This window comes from Emydura macquarii, unplaced genomic scaffold, assembly GCF_026122565.2.
Source record: "Emydura macquarii macquarii isolate MOO-44397 ecotype Brisbane River unplaced genomic scaffold, CSIRO-AGI_Emac_v2 contig_1230, whole genome shotgun sequence".
Lineage (NCBI taxonomy): Eukaryota > Metazoa > Chordata > Testudines > Chelidae > Emydura > Emydura macquarii.
The window spans coordinates 19074268-19098092 of NW_027131367.1; the positions used below are offsets into that span (position 1 = coordinate 19074268).

Consider the following 23825-nt stretch of genomic DNA (forward strand, 5'->3'; position numbering starts at 1 on the left):
AATCAGTTAGGCAGTTTTGGAAATCTCAGGCTAAGTGTCTCAAATTAGACTTTAATAACTTTACTCTTCCTTTCTTCTTTATCCTCCTGCCTCTGTTGTACGTCTCCCATGTTCAAACTCCCAATCTCCCTCTTTTATCATGCAGGACAGCTTATATTCTGCCCACACTGTAATCCATTGGTTACAGTGCACTCAACAGAGTCATTATATAGTTAAGAGACTGGACAGTTTCCACTGAAATTGCCTTTGATCGTTAAAACATGTGTGCTAAAATGACATGTGGCTGTGGTCTGTGTGTGTTGGGGGAGGGCATGTAGCAGCCCAGAATAAAGGGAAAGCTGACCGCGCCTGAGAGAACCATCTCAGTAGTTTCAGCCAAAGGTCTGGATCTTTTATGCAGCTAGAACTTTTTCTACCCAGTCCCGTGCGCAAACAGCTTGCACATAACTCTCAGGATGTGCTTACGTAGCATCAACCCGCTCCACTCCTCTGTAGTAACTGATGCCGTCAGAAGTGTTCCTGAGATGGTGGCACTTGTCATCGATCCGATGAGCTGATTGTTTGTCACTGAGGTCTTTCTCCAGCTCATGCTGGGCTGCCCTGTCGGATCTGTAACGTGAGAAAAACACTGAGTGTAGAGTAAATCATAGTGCGCATAACAGGCCACGTCTCCAGCCCCGGGTGGTCCCCTTCTGCACTACTCCAACAAAGCAAAGGGGACTTACAGCTGCTCTAATGGGTCTGAGAGACGATGAGGGGGCAAGGCTAACAGACCCTAATGGATTAGTCCATGGAGGAGCCCTGTAGCTACTCTAACGTACACCAGGGGCCAGTTCAATTCCCAGCCAGCCCCAGAATTGGGGGAAAACAGAAGAACGGCTCAGAGATACCTTTGCCGATCCCATTAGCCCAGCTGAAGATCAAGCACAAGATTGCCAATATTTACTAAGCATAGGAATACAATTCAAAAGGAATGGGAAGAGTTGACTATTCCTGAATGACCCAAACGGGAAGAACATGCCTGTGAGAAACGGAAATAATGACACTACTTTTCACTTTTATAGCACCTTTCATCGGAGAATCCCCAAGCACTGTACAAATATGGATCAGCTCAAGCCACATGAGACCCCTGTGAGTGAGGTAAGTACTATCCCTATCTTCAGATGAGGAAAATGAGGCATAAGATCACTAGTAACTCAATGGTAGAGCAGGGAGTAAGAACCAAGTCTCTTGTCTCCTAGTATAGTTCTTTAACCATTAGATGATGCTACTTTCTGCAATAGAATGTAATAAATGAAGGAATGATCAAACCCCGCTAGTAGCTCCAACATATCCCAGATCTGTTTCATGTATCCCTTTAGAAGGGCATTTGAGGCCATACTGTCGAAAGAGCACAGCTTCCATTTAGGTACCAAAACAAATGGCCAGATTTTCAAGAGAGATCAGCAAGTTGGGTGAATGAGCTCTTTTGGAAACCTGGCCCCAGGTCCACAGCAAATATTTCTTGGACTAGCTATCTAAGTGCAGTTACGCTTATTAAAAAACAATACTGCACAATATTCTCTGGGTCTACACCAACTTGTTCAACAATTAGATCAAATTTAAACAAGAGGTGAGCAATTTTAAATGTAGGAGACATTTCTCCTCCACACCCTGTATTTTTGAGGGGGAAGGGATTTGCTGAGGTGTTTACATTAGAAATTAGAATATAATTCTACTAAGAAAAGTTGAAGTGAAACTCTTCCTTACGCAAGCTGGGCTATCGCCTTATCCAGGTGGCGTTGCATCCTCTCCTGACACGACCTGATGACGTCAACTTCCTGGTCAATTGACAAAAATCAAAATTCCGTCAATGTCCTTGCTTATGAATTCAGGTAACTTTCATTATGAGACCCCTCCCCCATGCTCCTCAAACTCGGGGTCCAGGCACACAGCAGTAACTAAGTGCTGTGTGCCTGCTACTCGTTTCGCCCCAAGTAAGCGTGCAGGAAGTGTGCAAAGAGTAAGCAAAGCCTTGGCTTCATTCCTGCCATGCACTGGGCAGTGCAGCTGAGCCAGTATGGGTGTGTGGCGCTGGGGAAGTAACTTGTTAGTGGTCCATCTCAGGAGACTTGAATCCTATTCTTGGCTGCGCCACTGACTTGCTGTGTGAATTTAGGTAGTCACTGCTTGGGCCCAGTAACAAATTCCTGCCCCTCCTGGAGCAAGCTGGGCGCACGGCAAAACAATTCCATCCTTGGGCTGATCCTGGCATGGTGCAGCTATGTACTGCCTGATTCAGGTCAGATTGTTGTTTCACAATCTAGCCCTCTGTGAAATCACTCACTCACACACACAGACACGCTCTCTCTCACTCTATACAGATATAGCACCTTCCAGCTGAGGATCCTAAAGGGCTTTGCAGAGGTTCATTATGTATGTGGACTGGGCCTAGCCTTTAATGCGGACAGGCAAGGTGGGGGAAGAAATAAGGTGCCTCACCCCCCGCACATGGCCAGGCTGCATAAGGGCTATTACCAAGTTGCCCCCACTCAGGGACCACTTCACTGAAAAGGGGGTGGGGAAGGGAGTAGATGGAATCATGGCTCTGTCCCTCCCATGTGCCGACCAATCTGTTGCACTCCTCCTAGGGTGTTGCAGTTTACTCTTCCCCCACTCACAGCATAACCGAGGAGCTCTGACCAGCGTGGGTCTGCCTGCAGGCTTGTCTTCATTCCAGGGCTTCATTGCATTAGAACATGACCGTGAGGAGTCAAATCAGTGAACACGAAGCTGAGCACGGCTTTGTGGTCAGTGTAGACAAATTATGTTCCACACCCTGCCAGCAAATCTTGGGTGTACTTTAATGAAGGCAAGGACTAGACAGAATGTCTCCCAGTGCTTCCCCTTTTAATCTACACCTATGTACTCACCTGATCATCCTCTACACACTGAATTCAACATTAGTCCCATGGATTTCCAACCACTCTCCCCTATTGGCTGTCCTTTTGCATCTGATCTAATTTTCAGTACTGTGCGAGGGTGCATGGCATTTCTTATGCGCCTCCCTACCATATGACAGGGACAGTAATTCTAGGACGAGAGAAGCAGCACGCTCCCAGCTCAGCTTTCCAGCTGAGCATGCCACAATGCTACAGAACGACATCAGAAAGGTATTTTCTTTGAAGTCACACAGCCAGTGGTACAACGAGAGTTATGACATGAAATTAGTATTAGCTTTCACTGCCTGAAGACTGTATTGCCAGAGATTTTTACCATGCTGACACCTATGTGAAGGCCAAAGTAGAGAGATTCTTAGCTGGTGTAAATCTAGGTAGCTCCCATGTCAATCAATCAATGGAGCTACACCTACATACACCACCTGAAAATCTGGTTTATCAGCTTCCAGAATGCCTTGTCCTACTGTCCAGAGATAAATCAATCACATATATACTGGATCCACTACACACAGCTGGAGTTTTCTAACTTTGATTGATAGAAATCTCATTGTTTCCTTGTACTTTCCCATCAGTTGTCTCTTGGCTTATACTTAGACTGTAAACCCCTGGGGTGGGTGGGGACCAACATAACGAAGCCTTGTCATCCAACTCCATCAGATATCTGAATTAAAATGGTTAGTTAAACGTTTTGGTGACTCATTAGTTGTGTGTTAGCACTGAAAGCGCTCAGAAATTGTACAACAGGATGGATGGATGGATGGACATAGGATAGAGTGAGTCTGTTATGAAGCCCACTGCAGTCAGTGAGAGTTTATTGATTTCAGTGGCCTTTAGGTCAGTATATTTTAGTTAGTTAGTAAAGTTAGTTAGCATGTTTTATGCTTTGCTCAACAGGTAGTTATTGTTTGTGAACAAGTGTAAATGCCTTAGGGCTGGATCTGTCACTCCCATGGTAAAACCTTCAGGAGGGAGCTGTCCTATTGTCATTCATGCTGGAATGCGCCTTGATACTTGCCCCAAAACCTGGAAGTTCCCCAACAGACTGCAGGAGGTCAGGGCTATCCATATGGAGGCTCTATTCCTCTGAGCTAGCACTGTGCCCCCAGTTGCCCCTTGCCCTGCTAGTACAGCCACATTACCAGAGATTCCCTCTGGAAGTAGCTGGCCCTGGGAAGCCCCTTAAAGGAGGATCCCCATCAAGGAATGGGCCTCAGGCTGAATTCTCTTTCCTAGTGACTCGGCACAGAGCTCATGGGTTTCCCATCCCTGCCCCGTCTCTCTGGCCCAGCCCCTGAGTGGATGCCCTCCATGGATTTTGAGGAAAGAGTGGATGGGGCTGCAAAAGCATCCTCCTTATGGGAAGGCCGATGGCTGCATGGAGAGGGTCCCCTCCACGAGTGGATCTTGTGAGTGAGATCTGGACCTTAGTAAGTGTAAGGACAAATGATGAGGACATAGGTCATGCGTTAAAGCTATAACACAGGGTATTGTTGGTCAGCACTGAGCTGTCTTTGCAGGTAAACACCCCTTTCCCCTGTTAGGCTTATATGAAAACTTACTGTCAACAGCTGTTTTTCCACATCATCATGGACTAGATCAATTCCCATCCTCTTCTCTCGATGAAGTAAGCATTCCTGGGCTACCTGTTTGGTAAATAAGTATAGCTGTTGACTACAAGACGACCAATAAAGTTACACCAGACAGCTCTGGAAAAACGTTCCAATGGCTTGACATTAGCGCCGTTCAAAATGAGAGGTTTATCACACTGCAATATTTAATAATTGCACTTAGATCTTTGCACTTAGAATGGGAATTTTTCCTTTGCAATGGACATCTTCGCTGGGGTGTCCTGAGAAAATGTTATATGTGGAGAAGTGTCATCGTTTAAGATGTGCAAGCCATGCCAATACAAAAGTACCTATTTGCAATAGGCCGGAGTGTTGCTGATAATAAACAGCCAAGCTAAGATATTAACATGATCAAAACATAGAGGAGCACGTGTATCCCTGGTGTAACACTAGTTGAACTCCAAGAAATGACACCAGGCATGAATTTGGCCTGATCTGAGTCTTGCAGTAAGACATTGTAAATTGTGACCTTAACTAGGATTTTTGCTGTAGCACATAAGAAAATATTTAGTTAAGAAAATACTGTTTCTAAGTACTCAACAGGCAGTGGATAGGAAACATATCAGATGGCCAGGGCTTTGTTTATTTCCAGCTTGGCTAAGGGTCCTGTAATAAAAGACATTCTGACATAATGGAGCTCAAATGAAATTTAATTAGAGATTTGAATGGCTGCAGATGGGGAACTGATAAGCTACAACACATCACAGCTTTTAGCAGTGAAACGGATACTCACCTGGAGAGGACCTTCTGTTTCAGCTAAGGCTCTTTCCAATCGTTTCTTCATGTCTGTAAGAGCATTGGTCTCTCCAATCATCTCATCTATCTCGTGGTTGAGCTCTGATTTCCAAAATACTATATCATTGACCCGTTCTCCCAGATTTTTGGTAGTGTCCGTTTGGGTTTTCCTTGTTTGCTGATCTTTGTCCTGGATCATACGGGATGTGTCCACTCTTAGCCTCTCTGCGCTATGCCGGGAAGTCTCTGACTCTTTGTAATTGGTCAGGTTAGACCTGTACCAGTCATCTGGGGTATACCTAGTGAAAAGTGCTGTTCTATTGGAAACAAAGGGAAGCATCTTGCTTTGGGTTAGCCCTTGGGAGCTTTTGGAGAAGGGAGCCAAAGTAGGAGTGATGGCTGCTACTTTATAATAAGCGCTGGGTCGCCATGGAAGGCTCAAGCTATGTGTTAAAGAGTAGTGAGGGAAACGGTTCTTATAGCTTGATGCCATGGTGCTAATAGCTGGTAGGAAGTTAGTAGGTGTTGGTCTTGGGTGGGCATAAGTTGCCGTTAAAGTAGAGCCTACAAGCTCCATGATGGAAAACTGCTATTCACTTTTGCTTCCTGCATAAACAAACACAAAAAGAGAACAGAGAAGAATCTCATTTAGCAAGGTCCCACTTAGATGTAACAACGCCTCTTCCATAAAGACATGCAACTCATAATACAAACACCAACGAGCACAATATTTGAGCATCAAGACGACAGGCCTAAAACTGTAGAAAGCAAATCTGTAACCCACAGTGTCCCATATATTTGGGTACAGAAGGATTGAAGATTCTTAGGCCCGGTCTACACTAAAAAGCTACATCATTCAGGGTGTGAAAAACCCACACCCCCTGAGTGACATAAGTAAGCCATCCTTACCTCCAATGTAGACAGCGCTAGGTCAATGGAAGAATTGACCTCCTCCTCAGGGAAGAACTGCTCCCAATGGCATAGGTAATGTCTATGCTGAAGCGCTACAGCAGCGTTTCAAGTGTGGACAAGACCATAGTTATTGCTCAGTGTAACATATTGAATTGACGCAAGGGCCATATTATGCCATCACTTTTTAAGCAGAACGCCCTACTGAGTAGAATAGGAAGTCATTCTTAGAAACTTACATCAATACACAATCCCAAAGCTTTACTACTGTCCACGCTGCAGAGCTAACAGAAGTGCAGGAGCAAGAGCTGTATTTTATTCTGCCTCATTTATCATCAGTATGTCCTGATTTTGCAAATCTTTACATACTATTATTATTACTGCAGTGGGGTATAAGAGCCACAGTCATGGGACCAGGACCCATTGTACATTGACCTGTACAAAACACAGAACAAAAAGACAGTCCCTTCCCCAAAGAACTTACAATCAAAGTATAAGAAGAGAGACAACTGGTGGATACAGATACAGAGGGGAGTGTCAAGGAAATAATGTGTTTTACTTTACTCATCTGAATAACCCCATTAAAATCAACAGGACTATTCAGATGCTTTAAAGTAAGCACGTACATAAGTGTTTGCAGGATTGGAGGCTCAGGGACAGATTCTGTCTTCAGCAGCAAACCCACGTCCTATGGGTTTTCAGTGGGGGCAGTCTCTTCCTCATATCTACCTAGTATGTGGAGGACAGAAACTGCACGCAAGTCCTAGTTCCAAAATCTGCTCTAGCAAGCAACAGCATACCAAGCAGAATGAACACAAGCTTGACTTTCAGAAACTAGATGCAGAGTTGCTAAGGTGGAGCAAGGCAAGCAAACATCTATTTTTGATTTGCAAGGAGAGTAAATTTGATGTCAAAGTCCCAGACCTAGAATAAATATACTCGAAAAGAAAACAAAACAATCACCTGCAAGTCAGCCCTTTCACTTCTAATCTTCGTCACACTTTAAAAGTCATTTGAATAAACTTTCCCCCACTGTCACCCTGGAGTGAATGACCACACAGGCGGGTTTTCAGGTAGCAAGGGAGGCGGGGTTATTTTGTTTCAAGTAACTGCATACTGTAATGTGTGTGCTATTGTTCTTTTCACTCAGGTCATTAGCTAATTGTGTGCCAGTAACAGAGTATTCATGACACTCAAAGGGAAATATTTACTTGTATACAATACCTACAATGCAGTCACAAACACATGCAGGGGTATGTTGTGCTGATGGGGAGTTTTCTTATGGTTACAAGAGTTAATTGTTGGGTTTTGGTTTTTTTTTTAAAAAGAGACCTTTGGCTGTATTAGAAAGATAGCAACAGTCCCTATAGTTGGATCAACTGTCTGCAGTAAGATGACGGACAATACTGCCTACAAAGCTACAGTATGTGTATACATTTAAGAAAATGTGTTCTCCCAAATTTGTTCCTTATAGTTAAATAAAAACCCTTCACATATTAAACTTATTACAATATTTATACTGTACAAACAGCACCAATACATTCATTTTTTGATGTATTTGTATTGGGATAGCACCTTAGAGCCCCTGTCATGGCCTCTAGTGGGAGGTGCTGTATGAACACAGAACAAAAAGACAGTCCCTGCCCCAAGGGATTTATAATCTGAGGGTACGGTCTTCACTACAGCTGCTACAGCGGCACAGCTACAGTGCTACACCACTGTAGCTCCATAAATCAGTTGTACTGGAATAGCTATGGCAGTATAATTATTCCACTAAATCTATGCTGGCCAATTTCCGCATGAGAGAGACTGATTTATATTTAAACTTCTAAACTTCTGGGGAGGGAGGTTTTCTTTGGTTTTAATCACCTCAGCAACAATGGAAGAAAACCTGTTCCTTCAAAAGGCCAGAACCAATAAAGCCCAATGATTTATAACTGAAATTCCTAGAAGGGAATAGAAGAGAGAGACACAAAATGCTCAAAGCAGCAGACTAAGGCAAATATCATGTCTGAACATATTTGGCAAAGGACAATGCAGATCAGAGAAAAATATAGAGGAATGAGAAGAGTAAAAATAGGTTCCCAAGAACCATTAGGTGCCACAAAACAGATTCTTTACAGACCTGTTTCAGATTGTTGTACATCAGGAGTAATGCCATTGAATACAGTGGGTCAGATCCTTTGCTGGGTTTCAATGGGGCTATGATGATTTTAAACCAGCTGAGGATCTGGCTCAGTGGAATTATGTGGACATAAAAAGTGAGATATCAGAATCAGGCAATATGGAGGGAAAGCCACATGAAAGTTTAGGATGCTGCTATTCTAACTACTAATAAACATCTGTAACTCATTTTGGGGGTGCTCAAATGAATGTTGCTTTAGCACAGCAATGTATTTTGTTATTACTACTAATGAATGCTTCGTAATATAAATGATACGAAATATAATGCTGCAAAGATCATGTAAAGCAGTGAAAACTAGAGAGGTCATGGAAGAGGAAAAGGACATGCCCTAAGGCCAGGAAGCTATTAAACTTCAGAGCTGGGAATGGATAGTTTGGGCTGGAAGAGGAAGGCAGGAAGCCACACACAGATCTGGAAGCTGCTGTGGTCCCAGGGTGAATGCTGTACATGTTTGCAAATGTCTGCAGGCGGGACTAGGTGACTTAATAGGTCTTTTCCATCTCTAGCGTCTATGAGAGTGCTTTGACATGCTCACTGAACAGTGCTTGAGAAGTGCAAAGTGTTATTAATAGCAGTAATAAATAGCAGGTAACTTAGCAGATGCTAATGCAAACCACAGAACAAGAGAGATGACAAAGTGGGGGGAAAGCACATTCTCTGCATCTGTGAAATTATTGAAATTAAGTGCCCTCCCCCTTTCAGCTGTCTTGGTGTCTGGATGCTCAACCTAAAACACCTAGTACTTATCTCCAGAGGTGCTGAGCACCCACAGCTGCAGCTGAGATCAACAGAAGCTACATGTGTTCAGCCTCTGTGAAGAATCAGGCTGAGGGCATCTCAAGCTGGACACCCAAAATTAGCTAAAACTTTTCAAAATGTGGCCCTTTGAGCTGGCTGTTTGGGCTGGGATTAAATTTCCAAGACCAGCTCCCACTAATCAATTACAGCAACCCTGTTGTCCCCCTGCAGCTGTATTACTGGACTCTCCTTGTCCCCACTGCACATATTTAGACCTGGGAAACAAATAGTTTTGGAGTCTGGGGGACAATTTCCCTGGCTTTCCTTCCTGATAAATGCTTGTCCTTCCTCTATTGACACACACGTAGGTAGAGGGAAGAAGTGGTTTGGGGAGTCATAAGAGCTTCGTTGCTCTGGCTCTCCCACTAAATGGTAAGTTCCTTCCCACATCCCTGTACGACCCATTCCCCAAACTACTAACCCATCTACCCCCGCACACAGGTAAATGGCTGCACCCTCTCAGCCCTCTAAACACATACAAGGGGGACAGAGCATGTTCTGGGGGTGGGGGATACATTTCCCTGGATGTCTACCGTTAACTTGTCTACTAACCACTAACAGTACCTCCCGGTCCCCCACTTTACACACACAGATTTAGTTCTGGGGGAAAGACATTTTTAGGGAGTAGCCCTCCAAAATTCCCTTGACTACCTCCGCAGTAAATGATTCCCCACCTCCCCCGAAGCTCACGCAGGGCTGGGCAGTGACAGGGGGCTGGTTCCCTATCTCCCGTGCTGCCCTGCTGCTTGGTGGGTTCCTTTAAAATTGTAGGTTCCCAGCAGCCCCTGCCAGGGGCTCCCTCCTCACTGTCTCCCTGAGCCCCCTTGCAGCCATCAGCTGGGGTGGTGGGACGGGGGCCTCCTGGATGGCGGTGGGAGGTACAGGCACTCACCTGTCTGCTGGCTGGTGCTGAGGAGGGAGGGAGCCTCCTGCATCCACAAGCACACTCAGTGCTCAGCAGCATTCCCCCTGTCCCCCCGCCTCCACAGGGCTTCCATGCCCACCCCCTTCTTTGTGACACACACCATCCCGACCTCACCCATTGGCCAAGAGGAGATGGAAGGGGAGGGAGTGAGGAGGAGGGAGGGTTGCTAAGGACTCACAAGATGCTTAGAAACCAAATTCTCTTCGGGAGGTCTGGCTGGCCTGGGGATCTCCTTGCACCTGGGGCTGGGGAGATAGTGGGAACACTGGGGGGCAGCAGGACACAGACATCAGCCTGGGCAAGACACCATGTCCCTCCCCTGCTATCAATGCACATGGCATTTGAATAAAATATGCACAGTTCTTAAAAGAACTCATTAAAAACCCTGCTGAAATCAGGTCTAAGCAACACACAGCCACAGCATAACCTTGGGTCATGTCATTGTTAAATTCTATTTTCCCATCTTACCATCTCCAATTTATCTCTGATTTCTGCTCACACCAGCGAGATCAATTTCCCGTACTCTTCTACATTTAGACTAACTTCAGGTCAAAGCCTAATTTCTGTTTAACATATTCTATAGGCTACAGCAGGGAGGAGGAATTTGATTTATTTTATTGCTTTCAGGTAAGCTAACTGGCACACTGATGAGGAATGGGGATGAATGGAGGATTAAATGGTTGTTTGCAGGGGTGTTGTAGCTGTGTTGGTTCCAGGATATTAAAGAGAGAAGGTGGGTGAGGTAATATCTTTCATTAGTCCAACTTCTGTTGTTGAAAGAGACCAGCTACACAGAGATCTTCTTCTGATCTAGGAAAAGTATTCAGATTGTCACAGCTAAATACAAGGGGGAACAATAATAGCTATGTGGGTGAAACGAGACAAGCACTATGCTCTCAAATGAATTCACACAGAAAAAAAGACCAAAAAAAAACACTTGTGGGTGAACACTTTTTACAAAATGATCCCTCCACATCTGTCCTCATCCTGCACAACAGCTTCTAAAGACGAGCCTGGGAACTTAAATTCATAACCTTTCTAAAACGAAAAATCACAGTCTTAAAAAAGACACTGGACTTATGGCTTATTACAAGAATTTGTAACCCACTAGCCCCCCTTTCTTGTCCTATGACTGGAGAGGTGTTAATGGACCACTTCACCCTGAATTGTCTCTTACAATACCTGTTGAGTACGTACTTGTACTAAACAGTCTGGTCCACTTTGTATTTAGTTGTGACACGCTGTCTGTCTTAGTGCTTTTTCCCAGACCTGAAGAAGAGCATTGTGTAGCTTGAAAGTTTGTCTCTTCCACCAATAGAAGTTGGGCCAGTAAAACATATTACCTCACCCAGCTTGTCTCTCAGATGAAATGGTTGATTTATTCAGCTCCTAATTTCTTTTTTTTTTTATTTTTCAGGTTTCTCTGATTTTGCATATTGATCACAGGTACACACCCTATGCACTCACCTAGATCTTTCAAACCTCCACACTCATATAGTCATACATATATCGCACCCAACGTGTATGCGAATACAGGGCTTGCCCACATGAGAAAATTGCTCCAGTGTATCTTAAAGTGTGATATTAAACCAATTTAGTCTAGCTGGTTCAAACGGCTGTGTTGACACTTATTTCAGTTTAACTGAATTAGGACTCCATTTAGGCTAAATTGAAATAAGAGTGGCTGCACCGGGGTTTACACCCATTTAACTAAACTAGATTAAAAACCAATTTAATTTAAACCAGTGTAATTTCTGCATGTAGACAAGGTCACTGATGTGCTAAGCATCATTCTTCCGACATTTACTTAAAGGAAAGCATCAGTGTAATATAAACAATATTCTAGACCACACTGATTGCAAAGAACTGTGCTGTTGTTTTAAAGTGTCAGAATTACAAGAGAAAAGAATAACTCCTGTGGAAACAAGAAGCTGACACTTTGAAAAGCCCCAGAAGGCAGGTTGGGGCTGGGAAAATTCAGGTCCCGTTAGCAATAGCAGACCATTTCAAAATTGTTTGCAGATAAATTCTATCACAGCAGTAAAGAAAAAAGTTTCCAGTAAGTTAAGCCTGCCATGGTTATCTCCTGTCCTGCTAACAAGTTATTTATCTGGGCCTGGCCTACACTTAAAAATTAGATCGGCCTAGCTAGGTTGCTCAGGGCTGTGAAAAATTTTGCACCCTGAGCACTGTGGTTAGATTGAGCTAGCCCCTGGCATAGATGCTGCTAGGTTGACAGAAGAGTTCTTCAGTTGGCCTAGGTACTGCCTGTCAGAGAAGTGGATTAACTACATCGACAGAAAAAACACTTTCGTCCATATAGGAAATCTCTACGCTATGGCACTAATCAGCACAGCTGCAGTGCCCTAGCTGTGCCACTGTAGCAGCTCTAGTGTAGATATAACCTACTTGGACAGAGTTTTCTTCTGGATACCAACTTGGGAGCAATAAACCATTCCCATATGGGACTGGATTGTGTATTTTGGCTCTGATTCAGCATAGATCAGGGACTTTTGGTACAGCCCTGAATAAGGGGCAGCGAGTAAGTAGATGCACTTACTGTCTCAGCAGGCACTGTGTGTCAGAGCATCACCAGAGGAACGACAGAAATTCCTACAGCCTGTTTCGACTCACTCTTCCCGTATGCTCAAACACTCATAACCACACTAAGGCCTGGCCCACACAAAAAAAGTTTGGTTGACCCAGCTACATTGCTCTGAATGACTTAGATAAGCCAACCTACAACCTGGTGTAGACAGCGCTAGGTTAACAGAAGACGGAAGAATTCTGCTGTTGACCGAACTACCACCTCTCAGGGAGGTGGATTACCTACTCCTGTCAGCACAGGTAGTGTCTACACCAGCGGTTCCCAAACGGTGGCATGCGTACCATCAGTGGCACACAGGCCACCTCCCAGTGATATGCGTCCACCGACTAATTAAGGCCTGGCCTACACTTACCACAAAATTCAGCAGCAGTCGACGGGAGATACGCAAGCTACAAAAAGAGTAGCTTGTGTATCTCCTGTTGGCTTCCTAAATTCTAATGAGCACGGCGTCCCCACTACGCTGTGCCGATGGGAAATGCCCTCCTGGTACTTCTTTTCCGGGGGTGGATTTATTAAGTCGATTTCCGGATCAATTGAGCGGGTCTCCACTTCCACTCAATCGATCCCAAAGAATCGATCTGACAGCGGCAAAAACATACCCTAAGACTGCAGAATTCTTTTTAAAAATTGTTTCACTCCACCATCTCAGATGAGGTCAGTTTATAATGCATTTATTAATATTTTGCAAAACTACGGCTTTTTATACACATAGCTATGCTATTGATACAATGTGTTTTAACAGCACTTAGGTTTTAAGATGGTTTTCATACTTAGTCTGTTTATAAAAAATTGGTGGTGGTATTACAGGTGGACACAGGGCCCCCACATGGGGGGGGGGGAAGGGTACACTTTACTAGGGCCCTGAGGCCCTGGGGGGCCCGGCCCAGGCTGCAACTCCCATTTATGTGTGTGGGAGGGAGCCCGTGTTACAAGTTTGTACTGGGCCCCAAAAATTATACTTGGGACCAACAGGTGGTGGCGTTTTATGATGGTGGTGCACAACATGGAAGAGTTTGGGAACCGCTGGTCTACACTGAAGCACTATAGAGCTACATTGTGCCACTGTAGCGTTTCAAGTACAGACAAGCCCTAGGCTGTGAAAGATATGGAGAATTGCAGACCTCTAATCAACTTTGCAAGCTAAACAACTCTTGGGCCAGGTTTTTCATACAATCCAGGCATGCCATAGCATGCTTCAGCCCTGGTTCTGTACCAATAGTCATGTTGAATTAAAAGCAGTTATTCACATACGTCAAGTTATCACATGCCTAAGTATTTGTGGGGTCAGGGCCCTAATTTGTGACTAAAATCATGGTAACCGTGCAAATAAATCATCAGACATCAACCACTTCCATTCACAATCATGTTAACTGCATATGCAGATTCGGCACATAACTGAAAACCTTAAATCCAAAAGATCCAAAATCTATTCCAGTTTATCTTGGAATAAATAAAGGCTGCTGCTAAGCCTTTATATGGCAGCTGTGGGTGCTTAGCCCACTTTTACTTAGTTTTCTAAATATGGATTTAGATCCCTACTTTAGGTACTTACATTTGAAAATGACTTGTTTCTACACTACCAGTGATCTGTCAGTCCTACTACAAATCCTCTGTCACAAATCTATAGTCTCTCTGTTTATAAATCTATCATCTCCACAGGATAGAAGACAGCACTTCCAAAAAAGCACTACATCATTTATAGCATGGGTCCAAGACGCTGAATCTTACAATAGCATTACATTGACCATAGTGCTACCATTTCTGGAGAATACAGTCTCTGCAAAGGACACAAGTTCTTTTGAGTGGGATTAATTTTCTGCTTGACAGACATATTAAAACCCTCTCTCACAGATTGATCCAAACTCCTTAAATAAGTAATATTTATATAACACCGTTCTTCAGTAGATTGCCATACACTTCACCAGCTTTAATGTACTTAGCTTCCCGAGACCCCTGTGAGGTAGGCAAGTGCTATTATCCCCATTTTACAGATGGAAACATAGGCACAGAGAGGGTAGGTGACTTGTCCACAGTCACACTGTAAGTCTGTGGCTATTCCTAGGCTAGTGACCTAACCACTAGGGCATCCTTCTTCTACAAAGCTGATTGTAGGAATTAGTAGAACGAGACTAGGCTTGATCACATGACACCTTCCTTACTAATTAGAGGGAAAAGAAAGTTCATGGAGAGATTGTGTGAGACTAAGGGCTAGTCTACACTTAAAACTTCCAGCACAGCAGCTGAGCTGCTGTAAGAGCACTTGTGTAGCCGTTCTCTCCCGTTGACATAGCATCTCGGGAGCATCTCCTGTTGACATAGTGCTGTCCATACAAGCACTTATGCCGGCAAAACTTATGTCGCTCGGGGGGAGGAAGGGGGGAAGTTCTTTCCTCCACATCCCTGAGTGACACAAGTTTTGCCGGCATCAGTGCTAGTGTAAACAAGGCATAAGGTATTAACATTGTCCTTGTGTTGTCCTTGCTACCTTGTCAATTGCCTCTAGTCTTTCTCCTCAGCTGGTTAGAAGCGTGTGGTGTGTCTCCTGCTGCCATAGGGAAGAGCAGAAATGTTTAGACACAGTGCATGCTACTCTCTGTTCCAGGGCTGCTTTAAAATAAAAACAAGCTTCAGGATTTTATTTATGTTATTCATGGATGAAACCAAGGCTGGCTTTTAGGAGAGAGCTTTATGTGCAACCGCAGTCCAGAGACACAGTCCTGATCAAGAGTCAGGCGCTGTCTGGCTAGACTTTCCCGGGTTTTATTAGGTTTCCTGTGCTTGAGTCAAATTTATTAGACAACTATAAAACTTCGAAGGCTTTGAAAAGCATGAAATCAGGGCTGGCCTGCTCTGAGCTCAGAATATATGGGTGGAAAGGGACATCACCTCTATTCTTAGAGGAAGCCATCCCAGACCTCCACATCCCAGCTCTGACTGGAAATCAAGTAACTTGAAGCAGACCCTCCTCCCCACTTAAATATGATCCAATGAAATACACTTTGCCAACATGCTGCCCTCCTGTGCAGAATCTCAGGAAGGGCAACACATCCAGGGCAAACCCTGGAGCAATGTTGCAATTCTCATGATTTTATAGAGCAGGGGTGGGCAAATTGCGGCTCGCAAGCCACAAGCGGCTCTTTGATAGCCCAAGTGAAGCTCGCAGAGTCTCCCATGACCCTCCCACCCGATTCTCTGCCTACCAGCCTTGGGAGGGAAGGGGGGGAGCTTGGGGCTTCAGAAAGGAGCAGCTGCCTAAGGACTCAGGCAGAGCGCGTGGCTGTGGGGCTATGAGATCAGTGCAGGCTCCTTGCTACAGCCAAGGAGATCAGCGCTCCCCTCCCCTGGCTCCAGTAGAGAGCCAAGCGCTCTGCCTGGGTCCCTAGGCCCTGGGGTCCCTGCTGGAGCCAGAGGGAGGGGAGCACTGATTTCCCATGCCCCTGGCTGCAGCAGGGAGCCACTGCCTAGGGACCCAGTTGGAGGACACAGGGTACAGCATGCAGGCAGTTTTCCAGCTGCAGCCGGGGGGGGGGACAGAAGATCAGCAAGGAGGCAGCCTCCTCGCTGAACTCCTTCCGTTTGGCCGACACTTAGCAGGCCACCCACTGTGACTTAGCTGCCAGGCCATGTGATTAGTGTGTAGTGACAGTCACTCACCTACACTGGTGCTTCGTCTGTGAGTGTGTGACAGACTGTGAGTAATTTGTAGGTGTAAAGTAGGGAATGTAAAAGTGAGCACACTAGCATCAAAATGGTTACTTTAAACATGTAGTGGTTTGTAGTCCTTAATGGTGTATGTGTCAACACATTTTTTATGGGTTGATCGACTGGTGACCCTTCAGGGTTGTAAAAATGATATTTGTGGCCTTTGAACCAAAAAGGTTGGGAACCACTGTTAGGCTGAGTCTAGTATCAACCTCCTTCTTGAACTGTGGACTCCAGAACTGGACCCAGTACTCTAGCAGAGGTTGCATTGGTGCAAATCTAGGGGTAAAATAAAAGCGGAAAGGTTACTTGAATTCCTGTTTATGCATCCAAGGATTGCATTAGCCCTTTTGGCTACAGCATCACTGTGGGCCTTTCTGTTGAGCTCATTATCCACCATAACCCCACATCTTTTTCACAGTCTCTTCCCCCTACCCCCTGCCATCATTTTTCCAAGCCCTAAAGAAAATGCACGGACTGCCCATTTGTAATTCCTCAAGGAGTCTGATAACAACACCATAAAACAGGCTTTCTTCACTGCAACACAGTGGCAGCTCATGTTTGCACAGCCAGCTAAAATACTTCCTGTCTGCTTTCTGGGCTTTGTGTTAAGTGTGTGTGAAAAGCTTCTGAACCACCCTGCTGTGCCTCACTTTTATCTCAATGGCTCTGGAGGTCTTCAGAAAGTCAGATCCCTGCATGACAGTGGGCATAGCGGAGATTCAAAGGCAACACTCTGACATCAAAAAAACCCACTTGAGGGTAATTTATTGGTCATTGAGTCCAGTGTGCCTAGTACGAAATCCCTGCACTGAGGGAGACTGTGATCTTCACTGCAAAGTTTCCGTCTTTATCAAGAAAGCATCAGTTTGAGAGAGAGGATGGCGCTGGTGCATCAGTTTTATCCAAGCAGGTGTGTAATACTGAGGCTAATGTAATACAGACGGCCTAAAGAGGATGCAAGACAGGTCAGGTAAGGAGCCAAAAGAGGAAAAATTGGGGCTGACCAGAGACAAAGAAGGGGCTGGGAGGTGTCACGCTGGTAAACCAAGTGCCAGCTCTGGCCAAGGCCAGAGGCATTAGCTAAGACCTAACAAACTCATAGCTGGGAACCAAACCAGCTGACCTGTATGTTGGTTTTGTTCAACATAGGTATCAGTCTAAGAATGTATTTAGTGTTTAGGATCTATGAAATGCTTGTAAGTTGCTGCATGCATTCATCTCACTTGTCATGTCTGTATTCTGTGCTATAACTTTAAAAATGTTTGCTCTGAACTTGTGAACCCAGGAATCGTCTCCCCCCTCACGCCCTTCAGGAGGCCTATCAAGATTAAACAAGGCATTAAAAAAAAAATCACAATACAAAGGATTGGTAAATGGCCTTATCACACCTTGCAAATGCTCCATGCAAAGGAACTTGTCCCCTGGACTGGAAAGGCCAAATGTAAAAGATAAAACAGGATCAGAGGAAAAGTTTTCATCTCTGCTGTTTGAACTCTCACAGGGCCAGACACTAACTGCAATGAGAGATCTCCCATGGTTATCCGTGGGTTTGCCCTGAAAGATATTTTGAATTGACAGATCACTACAACTCTGTCAGTCTTAGAATTTAGACTGCAACTCATTTGTGCTGTATGCTTGCTTGAACCTGTAAATAGTTCTCATTTCTTTTTCCTAGATATTAAACCTTTAATTCATTTGTTAGAGAATTGGCTACAAGCATTGTCTTCGGTGTGAGATCTGGGATACCAGCTGACCTAGGTAAGTGACTGATCTCTTTGGACTGTAAGAGACCTAATATTTTGTGAATTTTGGTAAAAGTAACCATTTAGCAAAAAAACCAAACAAACAAAAAATCCAGCTTGCCTGGGTGGCAAGATAGACTGGAGAGGCTAGGGGATCTGTCTGTGACTCCATGGTAAGACTGTTCTAGTGATCCAGGACATTTTTTACTAAGTTGGTGAAATCTAATTATAGAATATACCACCAGACTGGGATGTGGCCCTATTTTTGACAATCTGCCTTGAGGTTGGCATTCTGGGTTGTGAGCCACTCCAGACAGCATGACAAGAGGAACAGGGGATGACTAGATGGGGAAACTAGGTCTGGGAATGGGGGGCAGGAAGGGTCACTGTGGGGAGACTGATGTGATGGGAAGAGGCTAAGGTGTTGGAGGATGATGGGGGGGGGGGGGGTCAACTCCCCGCCAGACCATAGAATGGAACCTAAGACGATGACCATTGGAAAAACTGGGAGGGAGGGAGCAGGAGATGAGGGAGAAGTGGGGGAATTCTCTTCCCTCTTATTTTTTCCACCATTTTCCAATGAAAAAAGTTTTAAGAAACCCCTTTCCCTCCACTCTCCCCCCCCCCCACCCCACACCCTCTCCCTTGAATAGGGGAAGAAGAGGAGGCTTAATCTGCAGAAAGAAGGATTTCCCCCCACCGTTGTCAAATGGAAAATGTAAAAATTGTAATTTGGAAAGTGTGTCAAAAAAGTGAGAAAATTCCTTGCCATCAAAATGTCACAAAAGTGATTGTGGCTGAAAAATTTCAAACGGCTCTAGGGACCCATGTGCCGTCCCTCCAAAACCACTAGCCGTAGGCCCGGCGTTTCTTGACCTTCGATGGACACCACATGAAACTGTCTTAGTAAAATGAAGGTTTTTCTGGCTGCCAACTCTACAAACTCGGCCTGAAAACTCTCCGCTTCCATGGGCCAATTTCTGCCCTCTGCTGTACTTGTCTGAACCACGGTCTTCCAGTTATGCCCTGTGTTACAGCTTTCCAACTCCAATGCTGTTCATGAGGCTGCAAACGTATAACAAAGCAGCAGTATCTAGACTCCAAGTGGAATGTAATGAACACTCCAGTGGATGGCTGAGAGCTAAGGTATGCCAGAATCCAACTCCCTTTCCCACAGCCAGGTTGGCTGCACTGTTCGGCTGAGTAACAAGTAGCAGAGCCTGATTTCTGCCTCTGCCTCAGAACATGTACGAAAGCCTGGTGAGAGGCACACATTGACAGAGTCACTTTTTAGACCAGAACCAGCATGGGCCTTGTCCTGTGTGCTCCTGCAAAATGGTCATAAAACGCTACCAGATCAGGATGGTAGTACCGGACACCCACCTCTGACAGGTGTCAAAGCCAACACAGGATGAAAGAGCATTAGACCACAGCCATTTCACTCCACCCAGTCCCATCTGACCTTATATTCCAAACACTGAGGCCACAGAACAGAAACGCTCTAGTAATGAGACGACATGATGGAACCCCCCCCACCCCGCAGGAGAAGGGAACACTGACTTTCTATGTACCACTTGCTTGAAGTGGGCACGAGTAGCCCTGCTAAGTATTTTCCTCAGGTCTCGGTGCTAACTATCTACAGCTACACAGTGGTCCCCAAACTTTCTGGGTCACATGTGCCAGCTCCCCTTACCAGGTCTGCGTACCCCCCAGAGCACAGTCAGGAGCAGGGCCAGAGCCACGGTTCAGGGCTGCGATTCGGCCATGGTGGGGGCCAGAACTGCAGCCCTGGTGCCAGGTCTGAAGGGTTCAGGGCCATGAGTGGGGGCCAGGGCCACAGCTCCAGGGCCGGAGTGGAGATGAGGCAAAACGGGGCTGGGTAGCCTTCCTTCCCTTCTCCCCACAGCCCTGGGGGCTGGTCCAGGCCCCACTGTGCCCTCCCAGACATTCCTCCATGCCCTCCTTGGGGGGTACCCCACAGTTTGGGGACCCCTGCACTAGAGCATTTACAGTGGCGCAGCTGCACCAGGAGCTCTCCTGCCAGCATAGCGCTGTCCACACCAGTGCGCATGTCAGGTAAGTTCTATTGCTCCGGGGGGGGGCGGGAGTGATTTATTCATTCACCCCACGGAGTGACATAACTTTATGCCAACGTAAGCGTAGTGTAGACATTGCAAACAGAGACTGGTGAGCTTAGGCTGTGACATTCTCTCTATTATCCTGGGCCCAACGTAATCTCTTAGCAGACTAACTTCTGTTGCAGAGCGAGGTTTCTGAGCTTACACAGAGGTCTTCTTCAGCCCTGGGAAACATACTCAGTGTCATAGACAGACACATGGTGGAACAAATTATCTACTTACGCTAAACAATCTGTTCCACCTTGTAGTTAGCTGTGATACGCCAAGTGCATTTCCCAGACTGGAGAAGAGCTCCGAGTAAGCTCAAAAGCATGTCTCTTTCACCAACAGAAGTTGGTCCAATAAAAGAGATTACCTCACCCACCTTGTCTCTCCTTCCCTATCTGTGCGTGTACAGGAGAATTTTTATTTTGCATGAGTGATTGTTTTTCCAGATCCCTGGGTTCCTTGCCAAAGTTCACGTTCAAGTGGATTGCTTCAGGGCCTCACAGCTGTCTTTGCAGCTCTGGAATTTTAATCATCTCAGTATACATATATAATCCCCCCAACCCATCTGCTTTCTTGCACTAACAGGCGTGACTTTCATCTTTAGGGAAATATGGATTTCACTCTCACTGCAGAGAGAGGAGTGGCTCACAGAGGCAAACGCTGAGGTTCTTATTCAGGTAAAACTCACATTCGTTTCAAACAGGCCTGAGTAAATCCTGGGAACCAGACTGTGCCTTTGCCTTCCTCGGCAAAGCAAGGAAATAACCCCCTACCCCGCTCTTGGGTCCAGGTATGGTGTGGAGTGCAGACCCCCCCACTGCTTACAGTCAGTGGGCAGGGAGTAGACGTACAGAGGGGAGGGATGGGCTGAGCCTCGGCTCTCTCCTCCCACTCACTAGGGCTGGTACAAAGGGGACATAAGCGGCACCCTTCCTGCCGTAACCCTCCTCCTCTCCAAAGCTGTTGCTGGTCGCGCCGGTACAATAGCAGAGGCCTTGTCTATGTGAGGCAGTTGTACCAATTCAAACTGTGTTAGTTACATCAGCGTGACCCATTGTACAGACATTTTTATGGCAGCTTATGTCCGTTTAGCTTCCGTACATAAAACTTTATCCACACAAACCAGCACCTGAGAGAAGATGCTCAGCAGCTACACAGTGAGACACCAGGTAGAGGTCCAGCATCCATGAGCCCAGCACTCATTTACACAACGAAATAAAGTGACCAGAGCGAAGTGCTGAGCACTTATGAAAATATGGGCCCAAAGGAGACGCTTCAAAGGGTGCTGAGTTCTTGAAATCTGGCCCCCTGAGGACATCAATGTCAACAAGTGCTGAGCATCTGCAGTTCACATTGAGCTCAGATGGAGCGGTGGGAGCTCAGCACCTCTGAAAAGGTGATGATTAGACAGATAATTTGGTCTTATGAACTTAGCAGGACGTGACTGAGGTTTTGTTTAAATTAACCACACAATAAATGGGACATGAATAAATAATTTCAAATCCATCCTCTCACTATGAGTCACCAAGCCACAGCCTCTCATTTCTCTCAAAGGCAACTGTGTTGCATTTTCACATGGTTACGACGCATTTAACCGGTGTGATTACAGCACGTGTCAAGAATTGTACTTAAAAAAAGCGATGTCCCCATCAACCTTCAGTGGGATTTGAGAGACTTGCGGTCCTAAATCCTCTGGACACATTTCAAGTCTCCTCTAGGACTTTTTTTTTTTTTTAAAGCCACTAAATAAAGAACATTTTGAGTAGAAACTATTGCTCATTGTGATATATTTAATCACAATCTGTTACTATGAGATACTCTTCCCTATTGGACACTATTTCAAGATCACAAGTAAATCTTGCCCTCAGTAAGCTCTACTCTGGTTAGAGTAAAAAATAGAAACAAATGAGTTGAATCAAAGTCTCCTTCTAGCTTTTATAAACTAGAACAGGCTTAAGGTAATGGAGTCTGGCTCCTGTTCTGTGAATTATTTTATCTGATTGCACTGTCCAGTGGTGCAAGAAAGATGTGCTTAGAGTTGCATCAAACAGGCAAATGGGATGTTCACATGAAGTTAATATAATGTAACACTGTTTTAAAGGCCATACAAGTACATAAAATTAATCAGCATTTAGACGCACACACAGATTTCTAACCATATAAAGAGTTTAGACGTCAACATAGACAGAAATGAGATTATTAACAGAGGTCATGTGAAGCATGAGAATATTATATTCTGTATGTGGCTTCATATGAAGCCAGATCACTGCAAAAAGCGATGGCATAAGCTGTGTTTGGGTTTTACAATAATTGGAATCACATGAGCAGGGAGAGGCCAGGAATATACATGCTAAACCACACCATATTTATGACCGGATCCAATTCCCATTAAACTCCACAAAAAGACTCCTGTTGAATTCGTTGGCACTGGATCAAGCACTTAGAGATCACAAAGGACATGGAGAACCGAAGGTCCCAACTTTCCAGAGCGTGGCACAATGCCATTGGATTGCATCTTAGGGACCCTCTTCACACTAGATATTTCCTATGAAGCTATAGTAGTGAATTCACAATGGAACCTGCAACTAGCTTTCCCTAGCAACCCCCCACTTTTTGTCAAAGAGGGGTGCTCTAACAGCAGGGAGTAGAGTTCTGCCAAAAGAGGATTCCAGGGGAAGGCACTGGTGAAACACAACAGCTGGAAAAAACAAACAGGCTCCTGATGGTTTCTTTGAAATCACCCACTTAAAGCATTTAAGTGCATCCTTCACCTTAAGAAAGAAAACAGCCCCATCTGCTCCAGTGAGATTTAAGCACAACTGTAGTACCATGGCCACCCCCACCTTTAGTTCCCTTTCACCAGGGACCCTTTAGGAACTCACACAGCTTCCAGTCACCTGCTCAGACCAAAATTCCTTAGTTCACACTTCACCAGGCTGAAAACAAAGTGTGTCAAACACAAAACTCCAAAAGCCCAAAACAAACAGGATCTTTCATCAATTCCCACTGCATGCAGTCACCTGCGGTCCCCTAGCTTAGCACCCGACCTCTTGTCTTATCCTCACAGCATCTCCAGCCCTGCACCCTCCTGCTGCCTTTTATAGTTGAATGTCTTGATTCCTCTCAGCTGGGATCATCTTGCAATCAGCTTGGTCTCAGACCAAGGGCCAAGCCACCTATGACCAGGAGCTTACAGGTAATCACATGCTTAAGTGTTTTGCTCAACAGAAGTGGGAGTTCAGTGCTCACTGTATTAGTGTTACGCATGTACTTGAGTGGGTAGGTGGACTGGCTTCATCATCATGCTGCATCTACATCTCACCCATTCTGAGCCCACGTGGAAGTGATTCGCCCACCCAGAAGACCATCGTTAAGCCTGCCACTCTTTTATTAGGTCGGTGTTTATTTCGGGGTTTACTTTCTTGCAGAGAATTTTGGCAGGGCAGCCAGGAACTGTTATGTTATGACGGGTTATTGTTAAATCTTTATCACCTTGGCAAGAGTTTTGGTTTTGGGGATGGGGGG

General features: G+C 45.3%; 1 protein-coding gene across 2 annotated transcripts in view; it reads right to left on the reverse strand.

The window, feature by feature from the left end:
• TEKT3 (tektin 3) overlaps nucleotides 1-23356 on the reverse strand; it is a 30680-nt gene extending 7324 nt beyond the window's left edge. The window contains exons 1-5 of one of the 2 annotated variants that reach the window (XM_067547862.1): nucleotides 23321-23356; nucleotides 5301-5908; nucleotides 4499-4582; nucleotides 1750-1820; nucleotides 466-609 (exon numbers count right to left, since the gene is read on the reverse strand). In XM_067547862.1, the coding sequence (XP_067403963.1) occupies nucleotides 466-609; nucleotides 1750-1820; nucleotides 4499-4582; nucleotides 5301-5879 (878 nt within the window). In that variant the 5' untranslated portion in view covers nucleotides 5880-5908; nucleotides 23321-23356. Of the gene's footprint in view, nucleotides 1-465; nucleotides 610-1749; nucleotides 1821-4498; nucleotides 4583-5300; nucleotides 5909-10086; nucleotides 10171-23320 lie in introns of those variants that run through there. The other variant, XM_067547861.1, reaches the window with a different exon arrangement.
• Nucleotides 23357-23825: the final 469 nt, after the last annotated feature.